The following is an 18,051-nucleotide window of genomic DNA, read 5'->3' as shown; positions in this document are numbered from 1 at the left end:
GGGTCATGCTGCCTCCTTTCTGCTTTTTCCTCCTCTTCTTCCTCTTTTGATGTTTGCTGGAAGACTGGGCATTTACCTCCCCTCCACTATCTGAGTCCTTGGCGCTATCTGATGTCAACGATTCACAGTTCTGCAACCGCAAGTCTGATTCACTCTCCACGTAGCGCTCCACCTTGATCTGCATAGAACCAAGAGTACCAAAACTGTCCTCAGGGGCCTTTTGATTCTCAAAGTCAGAATTTTCAAAGCTGTCATCACTGTCCCTGCTGTCCTGGTTGCTGGAGCTGTTCCCATCGTCATTACAGTTCATTTCGTTATCTGACTGATTCCCAGACTTCTTCCTATCAGATTCAGGGTCTTCGCTGTTTTCTGATTGGTTTCCTTTGTCATCTGACTTTGAGTTCTCATTGTCCTCTGGAAGGAAAGAAACGTGAAAAACACCATTAGCAATAGGAACATCAGATTAGAACTCCATTTGTCTACCTAAAATGAGATGTTATTGCCTGTAAAGTTCTGGTAAAAGCATTCCTTTGAGGCTCAACTGAGGTGGGTTTTTCTGAGCTCTAGATCCACAGTTCTAGCAGCATCAAGCTTGAAGGGATTTGATTATCATTAATCCCCCTGATTCAGGACTGTCAGTGGCAATGGGAAAAGGTCTGGTGGATTTGTCACTGGACTGCAGCTTTTGTAACAAGTGTGAGGGCACCTATTTCAAGTGGGATCCTTTGGTACATTCTCTTTAATGAGAACAATTCTGATAACTAACTGCAACTGGATTCCAATTGTGTTCACCGAAGTGAGATGTCAGTGAACAATTCAGCACTGGTGATGCACTCTCGAGATTTCTGTTTAGCATACATGTTCTTATAATGGGAATAGGAGTGACGCAGTAGCATGATGAAGTGATAATCCACGCCCCTGATTCTCCTCTCACTTACTCGTGTTCTACACTGGCGTCATGTGGACTTCAATGGAGTTACTCTTCAGTTACCCCAGGGTGAGTGGAGAATCAGGTCCTCTGTTTATAAATCTGAATGAATATATCAGTTAAAACAACGTAGTTACATTGCCCTGCTGTGTGCCAATATTCCCTTGGAAGGTAAAAAAATAAAGTAGAAAAAAATAACTCCAGTGCAACAAATGGAGCTGTACCAATTTCCATCAGCTCAGGACCTGGTCCTGTCCTCCTCCTATTTCTTTTAACTTTATTTTATATTTACCTCATTTTTAACTGAATAAGACAAACACTTGAGTCCGTTGGACTACGGCAGCCAAGATCAGCTTTCAGAAAATGGACAATTCTCACACACTGTTTGAAAGGGTCATGAATGGCTTGAGGAGAACCCAGTCTGTGCAGAACAGTCAGAATTCTTTCCTTTGGAAATAAAAGACGTTTTTGTTTTCCCTCATCAGAGCCAAGCATTACCATTTTAAATTCTCTGCTCTGAGCAGGGGAAAAAAGGGCCAGTTTTTCTGTAAAGATTGGGTTCTCCTGGAGCCATGGCAATTCCAAACAGTTTGCCAGAAGCAGCTGAACAGCTGGTCTTGATGGGGATGTTAGCTGTTCAAAGCTTCAGGCTCTGTACATTTAATTTATTTAGAGTGGTTTTAAAAAAAAATTAATAAGATTCTGAAACCTTCTGTTATGAAAAAACAGCTTTTATTTCTACTTAAAGCCAAATTGCTAACCAAAAAAAAAATTTAAAAAGAAAAAGTTTTTTTCTTTTAAACTACTGTTCCCATTTGGTAGAGTGACTTCAACCTAAGATAAAACAAAATGGCACCAAGGTTGTCTGCAGATTTAAAAACGCTTGGACTGAACTTACTGGTTTCAGCCAAGAAGATCTCATGAACCTAGTCCTTTCTGTATTTTTGTTTAATTCATATTAAGTGAACCCAAAAGAACCCAAAGCTGTTAAAAGTTTTGTCCTACTTTCTAAGATGCATGCATCTGTGCATCACTGAAGAATGCTCTCTTACTCTGTGCCAGCCTCAGCAGTCATGAACATAAATACACTTCTCAACTATAGAAACTCTTTTCTCCTCAACTGTATTATCGGGTTATCTAGAAACTGGGTAGGAAAAAAAGCATTCTGAATGGCTGATGAGATCTCAAATCACATGGACATAAAGCCTGTATGTTTGCCTAACATCTGACTCTCACTGTCAAACAGAGCTGTCAAAAGAGAAAGGAGGAATAAGTGCAAAAGATGAGAGAACAAATGGCTGCTTAATCAAAAAATAAAACATATAGGTCATGATTCTCTTCTCACTTACACCTGATTTACAATAGTGTGTAACCAATGACTTTGGTGTATTTGTTCCTGATTTATACAGACATGAGAGAAGAATCAGGCCTACAGAATCATTTTTTGGACTAAAGACAATCCCTTACAAAGACACCAGCCAATCTGTACATCTACATATGTAATTACTTATAAATCTACTGGGGAATAAATTAACAGGCTGAACACACTGCCATTCTTTAGGATTTTTTATTTATAGAATTAATGGAACCAGATCATTAGTATTAAAACAAACAAAAAATCCCCAAAGAAAAGTAAAACTTACAAACAGGTGCTTTGAACCTGTAAAGTTCTAATAAAATGTAATGCTTTTAATTTAAGAAAACATACAACTTTTGCAATCTTTACTGCCCCCTAGTGAAGCAACTCAAGAAGCCTATTTATACAGCAAAGGGGGTGATAAACTTTGACAGTGTACATTTATGTTAGGAACATCTGACTACATGCGACAGATAAGAACTGGAATCATATTCAGTAGTTACAATGTAAGCCTTTGCACAAGGCATAATGCTTGCTCACAAACTCAACTGGGGATTCAAATATTTAGATAAGTGTAATTCAACCAGGCATGCATGCACTGAGTAAATAGCCGATCATTCTGGGTCACTAAAAGATTTTGATATCTTTTAAAAACAGGATTTTGAGGTTTTAAGGTATTTTTTCTAAAGCTGAACCATCCATAAAAAATGTGAGATTTAGTGATAATCTGGAAATACAATCACTGACTTGGCTCTGAAGATACAAAAATATAAAATAAAAAAGGAAAGTAGTCAGAGCGCAGGATTGTTTATATTACCTGAGTTGTCCTTTGAGTCTGATTCAGAATCAGAGGTCTCTGAGGATTCTGAGGTTTTCTCTGGCAGATGAGGAAGTTGTGCAATATCCATCGGCGTATCCTTGTACTCTGGGTTACTAAAGAACAGAGAGCAAACATAAACACAAATGGATGATTTGCAGTTTGATAGTTTTCCCTTTCCTTTATCAAATCTCAGGAGCAAAGAATGTAAATAGAGAGAAGAGGAAACATGAAAACATACATATTTCTCCTCAGTTCATCACAGCAGAATTTTTTGAAAGTTTTTTTTAATACTAAATTGGTAGTAAAATCATAGAATATCAGAGTTGGAAGGGACGTCAGGAAGTTATCCAGCCCAACCCCCTGCTCAAAGCAAGACCAAACCCCAATTTTTGCCCCAGATCCCTAAATGGCCCCTTCAAGGATTGAACTCAGAACCCTGAGTTTAGCAGGCCAATGCTCAAACCACTGAACTATCCCTCCCCATGCCTGATACCACAAAATATCTGAGTTATACTCATAGCTAATTAGGTAGCCCTGCTTGTCTGATACCTAAAAGCAAGTCTGGTTTGTGTAATCAATACCACAATCTAATATCTAGAATTCTTTCCCATTACAATGATAATAGGGATAGAGAGAGAGAGAGAGGGAGTTGATATCCTTTAAAACTTGTTTCTACATTACCTATGATGCTCACCACATTCAGGTGGCATTACACTATGCAATCCTTGTCATAGCTTTTGAATAGTTGTTTTCCGAAGGGCTATATTCTCCAGACTTTATGCTAGTAAATCTCACTTTGAAATTACTAAGAATATTGCTCAATTAAGGACCACAGAACCTGGTCACTGCTCAGACAGCTCTAAAGCTATTAGGGAAAAAAATTAACAACCTAAATATATGACAGATGCACACGTGCATGTTATGATGCATATGTTAAGGATACAGAACTGTCAACACACCTATTATAATCATATCTTCATCTGCTCATGTGGTGTTCACCTGTGGCTTGTTAGCAAAGAACATGATTGCAATGTGGAAAAAGCCCCACTATCAAAGAGAGTCTTACAAAAAATATTTTTGATCTGTTTTGTGCCTTTTTAAAATAGATTCCTTTTAAAATTAAAGGCAAGGCCAGAAGAAGACACCTAGATAGACAAATGTAGCATAGATTGTTTAAGAAAATATTCTTTAGTGGATTTTTGAGTGGTTGAGCATTCCTGTGTGATTCATATTCAGGCCAGTGGGTTACCAGGAGATCTCCAATTCTCTACAGACAGAAGGAAGGGGAGGGTCCAGGGCTACTAAATGTGTCCAGAGCATTACAATTACAGAATGCCTATATGCAATCTATTCTAGTGCACTGTGAAAATTCAATGTTGAAACATTCACAGTTGTTCTCCATTCTTACCTAGGATTGTCACCCTGGCAGATTTGTCCTGTGGGACAAAAAAAGTGACATCAACAATGTGATGATGTTACTGTACATGGCCATGCCAGAATGCAGCAATGCACCACAAAACTTTCCTCCCCTCAAGCAAAAGAAATAGTGTGTGTGGGGTACAACTGCACCTTGTATAGGAATAAACAGTTGTTTAAAAAACAAAACTATTTTCTTGAACAAGAATATCAGCTCTATCTAGCAACAGAGTTTGTCTATTTGGAGCACAAGTCGGACAGGCATCTGAACATACTTTCTCATGCATGAAAATATATCTAAACCAGTGTTCTTGCCATTGGTAATATCAGAACTCTTTATGCCTTGCTCTGTCAATAAAATCCTATTCATTGCTTGGATCTTGTTTGGGAGTAATCTTTATTTAAAAATACACAAATTGTATGAAGGAGTTACCTTTCTCTAACAGAACACTGATGGGAATGAGGGAGAAAAATCAAGTTCTATGAGGAATCTAAGTAATGGTCAATTAGGCCCCCATCTTAATTAGTTTCTGACTGATACTCTGTTAGTAGACAGCAAATTATTGTGGAACAGTTGTGGATCAGATTTACTCAGTGTCCGGATACCAGCAAATGTGAAAAAAGCATTGGTTTATAATCCTAGTTAGATGTTTATGGAGATTAGAAAACCAATACACTATTTGGCATAGTTTGAAGCTCTGTTCAGGAGAAGCTTAGGGTCAGAAGGGCAAGCACATGCTGCAGGTCAAGACTCAGGAGCAACTATTGCTGCAACTATGCTTCACTCTTGCAAGCTTGGCTATTTCCTCACTTTCATAGATATCAATCATCCACCACATTTTATAGAAAAAAGTAAGGGAACAGGGACAGATTATGAGAGGATCCAATCCCACTCAGTCACACAAGGGCAGAAATGTGCCCCAGTCCTCCTTCCCTTACCCCTCCACTGCCATGCAAAGCTTCCACAATGTCAGGGGCCTGCACTCCCTTAGGAATTGATTGCTCCTAGCTCCCAGCCCAGGGAATCAAGACTACTCCACCATCCAAGACTGTGGTTCAGGCGGGCACAATCTCTACGATGCTCCTTGGCTATGGTATAAAACTCACAATCTAGCCCTTAGACATCACTTTGAACTTTCCCTGCCTCACTCCTGGAACAAAGGGAATATAACAAGCCATGGCAAGTAACTTACTTACAAGTAGAGCTGACCAGAGAATGACAATTCTGTTTTGCTACAACTTTTGAGGGTTCCAAATTTATTTTCATTAGAATGAAAAAAACCACAACCCCAAACCCCTTCCAAATGTTTTTGCAAAATGGAATTGTATCAAAACTGTTTTAGAATGAAAAAGGTCAAGTTTTCAATTAGGGGTTTCTCTCCCTGTGACCAGAGAGTCCATCCTGGACCTTAGAAACCATTCCGTTGAAAATGTACTCAAAATCAATGAGTCAAACTGAAACGTTTTGGCTTCGATAACATAGCATATTTTGACAATAAAAAAGTTTTGTCAAAAATGTTCCAACCAGCTCTACTTAACAGGCTTCTTCTGCATTTATTTATTTTTTTCCATCTTTCAAGGTGAGTACTGCCTTAATGCCTGTCATCGCAAGAAGGCATATTGGAATGAAGATCACCTTTCCAAGAGACATGTCTGTAATGTCCCAGGAAGATTGCCTTCAGATGTCAGACCAGGATTTTGCAATAACCAAAGAAACCACTGCTTAAAAATCCATCACATGTTTTATAACAAGCCCAGGTCTTTGGGAGTTTCAGCTAGTGCTGGGTTGAATTCAAGGCAATGGAGGCCTGCAATAAAACTGATGGAGGGTTACTCTAATACGAACATAGTGTAATCATTCAAGAAGTTCCCAGTAACCTGAGACATGACAGATGTCTCAATAACTTCCACCAGAAGGAGCTGGTTCTGAGCACGAACAGATGAGAAAGCTCATCTCATATTAACTTTCTGTAGTTGCCATTGTTTTTCTTTTTACTCTATATCTTTCAATGTGAGTCAAGTAACAGAGGCAGAACTTCAAATAAAGGAAGTGACTGAAACTTATACCTAAGAAGGTAATTGACCCAGATGATATTCTTCTCATTTGCGTTCTTGGCATTGATAGCTATGGTAGCACTGGACTGTATCCAGATGTACCCTCCATTCTTCTGCATCCAGCGGTAATATTTAGTTACACACTGACCCTTATTCAGCACTGGGAAGAAAACAAAAAGGACAATAAATATTGTGTTAGTATCCTAGTAAAATAATGTTCATCTCTACAATTCCCAATGTGAAGAAATGGAATGCACTGGGCCCGTTTTGTATGTTCAATGTTGAATGCCAGTAAGATGACAAATAAGTTCAACTATTTACTAGTGCATCAGTGGAGAATCATGGGCTACAATCATTTGGAATAAGTCTTTAATCAGCTTTTGGGAGCTCCAATGTGAGAGGAAGAGCAAAGAGGACTACAAATCTCTGTGGCCCACAAAATACCTAATGCTGCCTGGCTATTTTCAGTGCATTTGACAACAAATTGTTAAAAAAAAAATGTATGTGATTTATTCATTGCTTGCAGGTAGAACTCTTTGAGAGTCTGGATATTTGAAAGGTTTGGGAAGATACTCTACCCTGTTCTTTGATCATTTCTCCTTATTGCAGGAGATATCAACTACTGAACTTATATATCTGTTTCTTTTGATCTTGTCAAACAGAATTTACAGTTCGCAGATGAATCAAATCTCCATTGGTCAGCAGGGGGAAGGTCCTGGGAGACTTTGCTTAATACTGGAGCAAAATAAATCTACCAACAGATTGCGAAAGGAACTGTGGCCTAAGGGAGGTGCCGAATTGACTTTTGGTTAGAGTCAAGCAGAGTGACAACTCTCTGCAGGGCCTGAAATATAACCAGGAATGGAGAAGAAGTAAAAACAATCAGTAATGTGAAACTGTGATATTAGATGCCCACAGAAAGAGAGTTTAAAAAATACAGAAGTTTAAAATAATTCTCTAACCACAATGTTACCCAGTCAAAATTGCTTTGATTTGTATCTGATTCTTCTTTTCTAGTACAGAAATAATAAGATGCTTATCTTTCATGGAAATAAAATACTTTACACTGGCATTATTTTAAAGAATGCCTAGAATACTTACATCTGGATATTATTACTCCAGTGCATACTCTGCTTGTCTGTATTTTCTGTTAATCCCAGGAAGCTTTGCGCACTAGAGGGCAGTGTGCATTCATACACACCTTCTGCTTTTGGCATGCCCTTGTCTCCGTCTGCTAAAATGAAAAACCTCTAACTGCTGTAATAAATTTGGCTAAATTAGCTGCTAAATGGTTATCTCAAGTAATATGTATTTGCATTAATCATTTTGCTCTAAACCAGAACAAGCCAGAGTCCTAAAGACGTAGTAAATTCATATTGTCCATTTAATTACGGCTAATAAGTGCTTCATATACAATAGTTTCATGAAGTACATTTTGATTTTTTGGAGGAGGGAGGGGAGGCAGAAAAAAGTCACTTTGGAAAATGCTGTTGAAGTTCGTACTATAGAGTCACAAATGACACTTCAGAGCTTTCAAGTTAACCAAAGGTATATCCCCCAAATTATCTATATGTCTCTATCTGTATTTAAAGCCATATAATTATACATTTAAAGAGAAAAATACACACACACACACTTGCATATCTTAATGCAACTCAAAAAACTTTGTAAAATATTAAATTTTTAAAAAGTTAAAATAGGAGCATGTCTGACAGTGAATTTCAAACATAAGTCAGTTTTCCTCTGTAATATCAGCAAATATTTGCAATTTGGGTTATGGCATTTTGTAAACAAGCTAAAGTTGCCTACACTTCTGCATTTATTTCCAACAGGAGGCTCCCTCAGGTTCCCCACATTTTGTTTTTGCATTCAAGTGTAAGTTTCAAGCTTTCTGCTACGATGATTCATAGGATACAAAACTGCATGGTGAAGCGGAAAGCAGTAACTACTTACTATACAGCTTTTCTGTCAAACCATTGTTGCATGCAATTTGAGATGCAATTTAATGCAAATTATCCCAGCTTTGTAATTGTTATTAGTTACGTTCTGAGGTGAGAACTCAGGGAGGAATGGGGGAAAAAAACCATCGCTTAAAGTTTTACTTTGTTAAAATTTTCCATTTCAGTAAAATAGTAAATTCCAAGGTATCCTTGTCAATGGCTGATGATGAAGTTAATATCCCTGGAAAGCTAGAAAATTAAGACCATACAGGTGTTTGGAGGATAGAGTGAAATCTATCTAAACTTGTAAATAATAATAATTAATTGATTACCTTCCACTTCTATAGCAGCTGCCACCTGAAGACCTCAACATGCTTTAAAAATATTAAAGAATTAAGTCTCACAAATACCCTCACACCCCTTGGCTTTTGCAGATTGGAAACCGAGGCAGTAGGAGGTTCAGTGATTTGCTCAAGATCATATAGGAATGCTGTGGCAGAGCCAGATCTCTCAGCTCTTTCTGTTCCATTCCTGAACCACGAGACCTTTCTTTTGCTGAGTACTGGTTGTTTGTACCACTCGGAAAGTCTGAATCATGAGCAGAATGGGGCTTATTTGCCTCTTTATTTCAGAACTATGGGAAAAAAGGGCAACATTAAAGCCTTACAAAAAGCACACCTTGATATGAAGAGGTGTTTGCCTTTCCGAAACTTTCAGCACACAGAAGAAAACTCTATGCACTGCAGTCACATGCAAACCTTTCTGGCTCTTCCAGAGCTCACACACCAGCACTGCTGTGCTGAGAGGAGGCTGCTATGAATATGAAGAGTATTTGGGACACTAACATGAAAATGAGGCTTCCGAGCAGCCCACCTATCTTGAGAATTCCTACTGTATCCCCAGCACCTTCTCCACTCCAGGGTTTGGCCAGGCCAGGCACGGAACCATAAACACATGCTTCTTTTTCATCTGCAAATGTTTCAGATGAGAGATTTGTAGACATTAAGAGCATATACTGAAAGAAAGACCAGGACGCAAGGTATTTTTCTCTATAGAGTCTCACTGGAAAACCAGCAGGATTTAAAGTTTGCCACAGAGTGCTAGATTTTAGGTCTTACAGCTTCTTTTAAGTTCATTAGATTCCCCCATACCCAATCTGAATGATATTTCTGTAGCCTGTAAATAAGAAGCTACAGAATCAGACATCTGATGAGACAGAAAGCATTGAAACATCTACTGGTCTATGTTATTTTGCAGCTGTTGTTTTCCCCAGGTTTAGATTTAGAAACCAGATGATGCTATTGAGGAAATGTGTAACACATTTTAAATTAGAACACCAGTTTTGGAAGTAAAAATGAAAAATCGATTTAACTAATTAGTAACTGAATCATTACTGATCTGTCTTTTTTTTTTTTTAAGTTTTGCCTTTTCAGAGACAGAGGGAATTAATTACCAAATTAATAAATTTGAAAATAAGTAAAAATAAATATATAAAAATTCAGCCAAACCTAAACTGTGGCTGGAAAGTTATATGTAGTTAAAAGCAAAAAAGTTATGGGCTACCTGTTTAAGCTTAACCTAAACATTTTAAAAAAGTAACATTATTTGGTCCAAGATACAGTCCTTATCTAGACAAGTCCACATTGAGGACGAGGAATAAGCCCTGTATTTCTGTACATTGACAAAGTCCAAATAGTTTTAAATATGGATTTTCTATTTACTAGTTTAAAATGTGCATGTAAGTGCCCGATCCTGCAAACACTGAATCATGTGTGTAATGTTACTGATGTGAGAACCTGAAGGACTGGTCATCTGAGTCAATGAGACAGCTCACACGAGTAAAGTTACATGTGCTTAACTGGTTGCAGGATTGGGTCCAGATGATGTACTGTCTTGTTGGAAGAGCTCAACAAATGACCCTTCTCTTAGAGGATAACATCGGATGCATCCGCTGAAGTGAGCTGTAGCTCACGAAAGCTCATGCTCAAATAAATTGGTTAGTGTCTAAGGTGCCACAAGTACTCCTTTTCTTTTTGCGAATACAGACTAACACGGCTGTTACTCTGAAACTTCTCTTAGAGGCTGCTTCTACTTTGCCTGTACCCATGTAGCTCTCTTTGATATTAATGGGAGTTACACATGTATGGGAGAGAGAAGAAAAGACCTTTTGGGGATAACAAATTGTAGAGAAATGATGGTAAATCTTGGATCATCCTTTTAGCATTAGATTTTGGCTTAATAGTTGGTATAAATAACTTTATAATCATCAGTGTCAATGTGGACAGTGGAATGGACCCCCCTCCCCCACAACGAAGTGTGTGTGCGGGGGCAAATAAAAAAAGTTTAATTAAAAGAAAATTAAAAAGAGCTAACGCTTTAGAACAAATGACCTTTATATCAGCTATACATGTCTGTTCCTTAAAACGGTGGATGCTAAATTTTACTGAAATTTGTTTAAATGCTATCTAGTTATTTGGTCTGAGCTCAGTGGTTAGCATGGATGTAATATACAGTATGTTTCACAAAGAATTTTAAAAAATCTGACTCTAATTTCTCTAAGTACAAATATATTGATATGTATGTAGCTCCAGACAGAGGGATTTCAGTTTTGCCTGGAGTTTTGAACACAGCAATGTACTTGTAGTGAAATGGGGGTGTGGGGGAGGGACAGGGGGAAGAAGCTAGTATTCTTTGGAGGAACATAATTTCATTATCAAATCAAAATAAATCAGTAGAAGGTTGTCTTCAGAAATATGGTTTAAAAAACCAAAAACAAAAACTTGGGATGTTCTGAGAAATCAAAGCCAAAGCTTTTAAATAGTGGGTGAATTGTATTTTAAAAGAAGGAAGTAGTCTACTTCAGTTTGAAGAGGAGATAAAGAAATCGTATATCAAAAGTAGCCTTTTATGGAACCTTCTTACAAAGGGACATTTTACTAGTGTGCTTATGCATTTAAAAATTACAGTAAATTGTGTATTCAGGTAAGTATGGAGTAAATAGGAAATGATGAGATCATTATACAGTTAACACTGGGTATTCATACAGCCTCACAAAGAGGCTCATTATAATCGGGGAAAATATCGAGGCTAAATCTGCAGTGGTAGTCCCCCTCCTCCTTGGGATACCTTAATCAATAACTGTGTAGTATTGATGCTGAAGTCCTTCTGCTGTGAACTCATAAAAATATTTTTAATGTATTGCGGGGGAAGAAAACTCTGTACTTAACACCACAGTTGGATGCTTAGCTGTAGCCACCAGTTCTCTTTCTACATTCACAAAACTGGCAGACGAAACATGAAAAGGAATACTGACTCTTTAATCTCCACTTCTCCACCTAAGGCCCAAGGCAAGCTGACAGGGTAACTTCATTCTGGAAACAGAGTTGTTTTTTTTTTTAAAAAAAGTCTGGATTACTTTTCTTCTGCTTTTGAAACCTGTGGGCTATAGGGGAATGAACCTGGCATAGACTTAAAACAAGAACAAGTTTCTTTATCTGAAAAGTTACAGTCCTTGATGCTTACAGGAAGGTCATTTTCAAAACCCACAGGGAAAATAGCATCACAGCCAGAAAGAGTGCATTAAGTGCCTTATTTGCTTGAAACAGAGACAGTTTTTCATTTATAACTGCTCATAGGATCAACTGAGCCTTTGATGCTGTAGAGACTTTTCTATAGATTTTGCAATTAGTTAGTTAGATGTTTTAAATAGTAGGCATCCACAAATTGGTTTTTAGCAATAAAAAAAAGCACTGAGTAATATTTAGCAAAGTTAAACGATGTTTGATACTTAAACTGAGTTATGGGCTAAGAGGATGGAAGACCTGTATATGCTCTATGAGCAACCACATATATCTATGTAATTCTCCCCAAACAATTTGATTTACTATCGAATACACAGGGGAGGGATGGGGTGGGATGAAGGTTGGGGAAGTGTGCAAGGAATTCTTACAGACGCATTCTCTGCATGCTAGGCTAAAGGATAATGCAGCCTGCATAGGGAAGAATTCTGCCTCTCTTGTGTCTGATCCCTCCCAGAGGTCCCCCTGGGGTCATGTGGCTCCACACTCCCAATACTAAATGGCACAATTTGGCCCTTAGCGATTTGTAATCTCACAAGAGATTTCCCCCTTCCCCAAAATACATTTACAGTGGATTAAGAAAACAGCAGTTCAGTAAGGCTTTTAAAAAAATGCTTTACCCGTCTTCCTCATGGCATGACATGAGAATGCAGCACAGGGCTGGAAAAAGTCTCTTCTCTGTGATGTACAGCACCTGGCATAATGGGGCCCTAATCTTGATTGAGGCTTTCAGTTGCTATCACAATATAAATATTTGCTAAGAGAAATAACAGCTGGTACAGTAGGAACTCTCTAAAGCTAAGGGCATAATTTCCAAAGGCAGAGGGAACTGACAGTTTGTGTTTTGAAAAGAAAATTCTGCCTTGATAATACCCAAATTCCCATCCAACTGCTTGGTTCATCTGTAATAAATCTTTTAAACCTATACAAATTTCATTCTAAAAATGTTAAGATGTGGCCATCAATCTGTTATTTGCTGCCACACTAAGGGATATTGTCTTTTCCTGATTCATGGGGAAGTTACACATCTAAATCCCTGTGAAACTAGATAAAAGTAAGGATAAGCACTCTGCACAGATAAAATAAAAGCTAAACCGACCTTTTCTCAAAGCTTGAACCAAAACTTTTAGGAGGGTTGAAAATATTTATTTACCTTTTTTAAAACACAGTTTTTCATTTTTTGGCTGCTCTTTGTTTCCTGGTTGTGGGAGGAGCTAAAGTTAGAGATGGGTCAGATCCAAACTTCGGAGAAATTTGATCCTGATTAGTTTCCAAACTTTGTGGCTCAGGTCCATTTCTAGCCAAAATATTGTGAGAACAATCTCTCACTCTATGTATCTAGCCAAACAAGTAACTTGAAATACTGGACATTCCACGCAAAGATTTGGGTACTTATCCTAACTGATTCAAACCCTGAACCTCTGAGAACCACCCCTACAAATTTAGAGATTTTGATCTCATTTAAATCCACAGTATCTCAGTGGAGTTAATGGAGACATTTTGGTTTACACCAGTTTAAATGAGATCAGAATTTAGCTTTCAGTTCATGGTACCGGTTCAAAAATGTAGAAAAACAGCAAAACTTTTCTCTTGTTATAAATTAAGATATAGATATACAACCACCCACTGAGACTTACAATATGCGTATCAGAATTCTATCCTATGGCTTCAGATTTTAGGAGAAATAAATGTTGTACTGCCCGAAGACATTAATTTACTGCCTAGCATCCAGAGCCATTTATTTAATTTAATTAATTTATTTACTTTTGACATTATCTCCTTTTAAGTGCTTCACTTAGCTGAGAATGTTTCTTGGACACTATTTGATTGCAGGAAAATTCATTCTGTTTGTTTGTATGCCTCTGTACATGGCTTAGTCTCTCTTCACGTGATCTTGTCTGCTCAGATGAACTATTGTTCAAGAGCAAATTTGCTGGATAACACCTTAAACTAAAACATTTATGATGAAGTTGGAGTCAAGCAGAGATGTTTTATAAACTGAGAAGGAATAATGAATGGAAATGAATGTACAGACCTACATTTTTCTAAATGATGAATGTGGTTGTTAATAAACTGGATTGAATAGTGAATACTCAATTATTTAGCTTTCTGTAACTTTTCTCGTTTCTCATGATTGTCAGGCTCTCCTTGGTTTTTAAAATTTTAATCTTGCCATAAAGTGGCTCCCCATTTCCTATTGCTGAAACTGTCCTTTGGAAACCCAGACTTGCTCTGAGCACCACTTCAGACGTAGCTTCCATTAACGGTAATGAAACTTATCCATCCAAACTCAGGAGAAAATATACAGTATTGTATTGTAAGTCCCAAATCTAAATTCTGTTCTCAGCTACCACCGTTCAACTTGAGTAAAGAAATTAGGCCTCAGTTGCTAAAGCAGCTAAAGTCCCCGCCCCCTGCTCACTAATATTAATGTCTGCCATACAACATTGCATGGCAAAAATAAAGATTTGAGAACTTAACCCTCTGTGACAAATATGTGTATAGCTATATCAGATACTGATGGCAGGGCAGATGGAAGCTTCACAAGAGCTAGTTTACTGATGAATGTAGGACAGCAAAATAGCAGAAGTTTAAATATATATATTTTTAAACTACACTGACTGAAGGTAAGACGGTTTAAGGGGAAAGTACTGGTCTTTCACATCTGGGACCAAAGTCCATGTTCAGGTTGTGGTACTGAGTGAAATGAATTTAGTTATTTCAGCTCAATCCCCAGAGGAAAAGAGTCCAGATCACACCACCTCTATGCTTACTGTGGTATGTCACAGCTGGCAGTGTCTTATTTATCCCAAACAAATGCCAACCTCCCCTTTCAACCACCATACAGCATCATGCCACATTTTGCAGAAAAGCTACGTTAGATTTTTTTGGAAAGTTTATTGCTATTTTTTTTTAATTAAATTACTTGTGCCTCTAAAAAGAAATTGCCTTATTACTAGGGCCCTACGAATTTCACGATCATGGGTATTTTAAAAATCGTAAATTGTACGATTTCAGATATTTAAATCTGAAATTTCATGGTGTTGTAACTGTGGGGATCCTGACTCAAAAGGGGTTGGGTGGAGGCCACAAAGTTATTGTGGGGGGGGGGGTCACGGAATTGCCACCCTTACGTCTGTGCTGCCTTCCGTGCTGGGTGACTGGAGAGCGGTGGCTGCTGGCCGGGAGCCCAGTTCTTAAGGCAGTGCCGCTGCCAGCAGCAGCGCAGAAGGAAGGATGGCCTGGTGTGGTATTGCCACCCTCACTTCTGTGCTGCTGCCTTCAGAGCTGGGCCCTCAGTCAGCAGCTGCCACTCTCCAGCTGGCCAGCTCTGAAGGCAGCACAGAAGTAAGGATGGCAATACTGCAACCCCCCTACAATAACCTTGTGACCATCCCATGACTCCCTTTTGTGTTGGGACCCCCCAATTTGAGAAACACTGATGTCCCCTGTGAAATCTGAATAGTGTAGGGTAAAAGTATACAAACAACCAGATTTCAACAGAGGAAAATTTCACAGTCTGTGAATTTGGTAGGGCCCTACTTATTACCATGAGTCCATTGCTACAGCTCTCAGGGAATGAAAAAGTAGCACTAATTTTAAATATCTCTAAAAAGTAAATAAAATAGCTTTTCAATAAGTCAGGATGCCATAATTTTAAGGACCGATATCTAGCAACTTTCTAGGGTTAAGAACAAATGCTTTGTATATTTGGAAGGGAGAGTCTCAGTTTCCCAACGAGTTACAGATCTGGATGCCAGCCCAAATGGTTTGCAATTAAAAATTATATTGGTCCAGAACTGGCCACATTACTCATGAGAGACAAAGCCACAACTGATTTGTACCAGTCCTCCCAAACAAGTGCCAACAAAACCTATTTGCCACACCATCATGTATTTGTTATAGGGTAGCTACATCATATTTTACAGAACAACTACTTAAGAGAGTTTATCTTTTTGTGGTCACTATTTTTATATTGTTCTACCTGTAAATCCAGTCTCCCTTAATACCATGGGTTCAACTATCCAGGCCTAGGAAAGAAGAACACTTATCACTAATAAATGGGCTAAAACTCCTTTTCTAACCATTTTGGTCACAAGAAAATGAACATTAAACCTGTCACTAGCCAGGACTGAACATTGTCCATTCTGTATCTCAGACCAGTGTAATTTTGGAGGAAAATTCAGCAATTAGGGAAAAACAGAAAAGAATTTTGTGGCAAGGACTCCTGGAGCCCCAAAATCTTTTTAAAATGCCATCTGATTGACGTGGCTTAGAGGTCTATAATGTAAGAAACAGTCACAGTAGAAATGGTTTTGTGGCTAGAGTGCAGGTGAAGTTGTAAGAGATGCAGTTTCCACGGTATGCATCTGATGAAGTGAGCTGTAGCTCATGAAAGCTCATGCTCAAATAAATTGGTTAGTCTCTAAGGTGCCACAAGTACTCCTTTTCTTTTTGCGAATACAGACTAACACGGCTGTTACTCTGAAACCTGACAATAAATGCTGTCATTCACATGGCTCTGTGGTGCAATTTAAATTGTGGTGCAATTTAATGTGGTTCTGCAGTTTATCACAAGCATACACTTCTCCAGCAACCAGTTTTGCAGAAACATGCCAAAATATAAATTCACCTTTGGTCTGGAAAATTTCAGCTCAAAGAGAATTTTTTTTTTTAGATGATTAAGGGCAACTGAAAAAGCAGTGAGGTTCTGAATAAAAGTAGGAATTCAACCTTCATTAGAAACTGCTGTAATAAATAGCAGAAACATAGTCAATATTGCATGCATGTTTTTCATGTAAAATGAGACAAAAGCTTGGGTGTAAATTTCACTTGTCTAATGGGCAGAGATATGACCATATTGCAGTGATGTCACAGGAGAACTCTACTCTTCTTTCAAGTACAAAAAGCCCTTCAAAGATGGTGTTGCAGGCAGAATTCAAAAAAGCCTCCCCAAGGTTTTGATAATGCAGTTGGCCAATCTACCAGACTATTTTCCCCTTCTCTTCTTTTGCAGTTTTTATTTTTATGAGAAATTACGGAATACAGCTAAATATACAGTTCAGTATTCCCTTTGTTTCAGTGGCTAATGACAAATGCATGGAGGACATCTTGTGTTGCCTAGGCTGGCAGGGCATTTACATTGATTGATGCTCTGCTGTGAAAAAAAATGAGCTATGAAGGAATTACAATAGAGAGTCTACAAACTGAAATGGGGATGTACTAATTAGCGCTGCATTAAACAGTTGGATTTGATTTGGAGATGAAATAGCATTAGGAGCGAATTTACAGGGTTATTGATGCAAACTATATTTTAGGCCTCATGCAACATAACTGTATGTCACTTTGCTGGAAAAGGCAAAAAATTATTATCAAGAAACAGCAGGTTCAGGTTCAGCAAACTAATGGCTTAAAGACACTAGACGTGTAGCCTTGTAGAGTCCTATTTTATTTACCATTCAAAAGAGCTGATGCTGCTGGTAAGCTGAAAAAAAAAATGTTGTCCCACAGCGCACAATTAGCCTGCGAAACTCATTGCCACAAGATATCATTAAAGGCAAGCTTTTATCAGCATTCAAAAGACAATTGGATATTTATATGGATAATAAGAATACCCATAATTACAATAGCAAGAACCTCTTACCACCAAGAATTTTGGCTCATGTTTCGTGACATAAGTCAACCACTAACTCATGGAGGCTAGGAAAAAATATTCTTCTCCATGGGCAGCTTAGCCCATAACTGCCTACTGCAGAGTTTCTTGCACCTCTCTCTGAAGCAGACGGTCCTGGCCAGCGTGAGGAACAGGACACTGGACTAGATGGGCCAATGCTCTGCTCTCGTAGGCAATCACAATTAAACCTGTGCCCGAGACAAAAATAACGGGTCCTGGATCTCAGAGGTAGTGCACTCAGCAGTAGCCATGGCTATGACCTTTAAGAACATGTGGTAGCATG

At 38.3% G+C, this 18,051-nt stretch overlaps 1 protein-coding gene across 1 annotated transcript in view; it reads right to left on the bottom strand.

The window, feature by feature from the left end:
- Positions 1–18,051, bottom strand: part of NPAS3 (neuronal PAS domain protein 3) — an 846,484-nt gene that overhangs the window by 896 nt on the left and 827,537 nt on the right. Inside the window, exons 11-13 of the mRNA XM_077820328.1 lie at positions 6,589–6,736; positions 3,103–3,218; positions 1–414 (exon numbers count right to left, since the gene is read on the bottom strand). The exon at positions 1–414 is cut by the window's left edge and continues 896 nt beyond it. Of these exons, the coding sequence (XP_077676454.1) occupies positions 1–414; positions 3,103–3,218; positions 6,589–6,736 (678 nt within the window). The remainder of the gene's footprint in view (positions 415–3,102; positions 3,219–6,588; positions 6,737–18,051) is intronic.

The sequence above is a fragment of the Eretmochelys imbricata genome, chromosome 6 (assembly GCF_965152235.1).
Source record: "Eretmochelys imbricata isolate rEreImb1 chromosome 6, rEreImb1.hap1, whole genome shotgun sequence".
Classification (NCBI taxonomy): Eukaryota; Metazoa; Chordata; order Testudines; family Cheloniidae; genus Eretmochelys; species Eretmochelys imbricata.
Note: the sequence above shows the minus strand (reverse complement) of the source record. Positions and strands in the feature narration are given on the sequence as shown.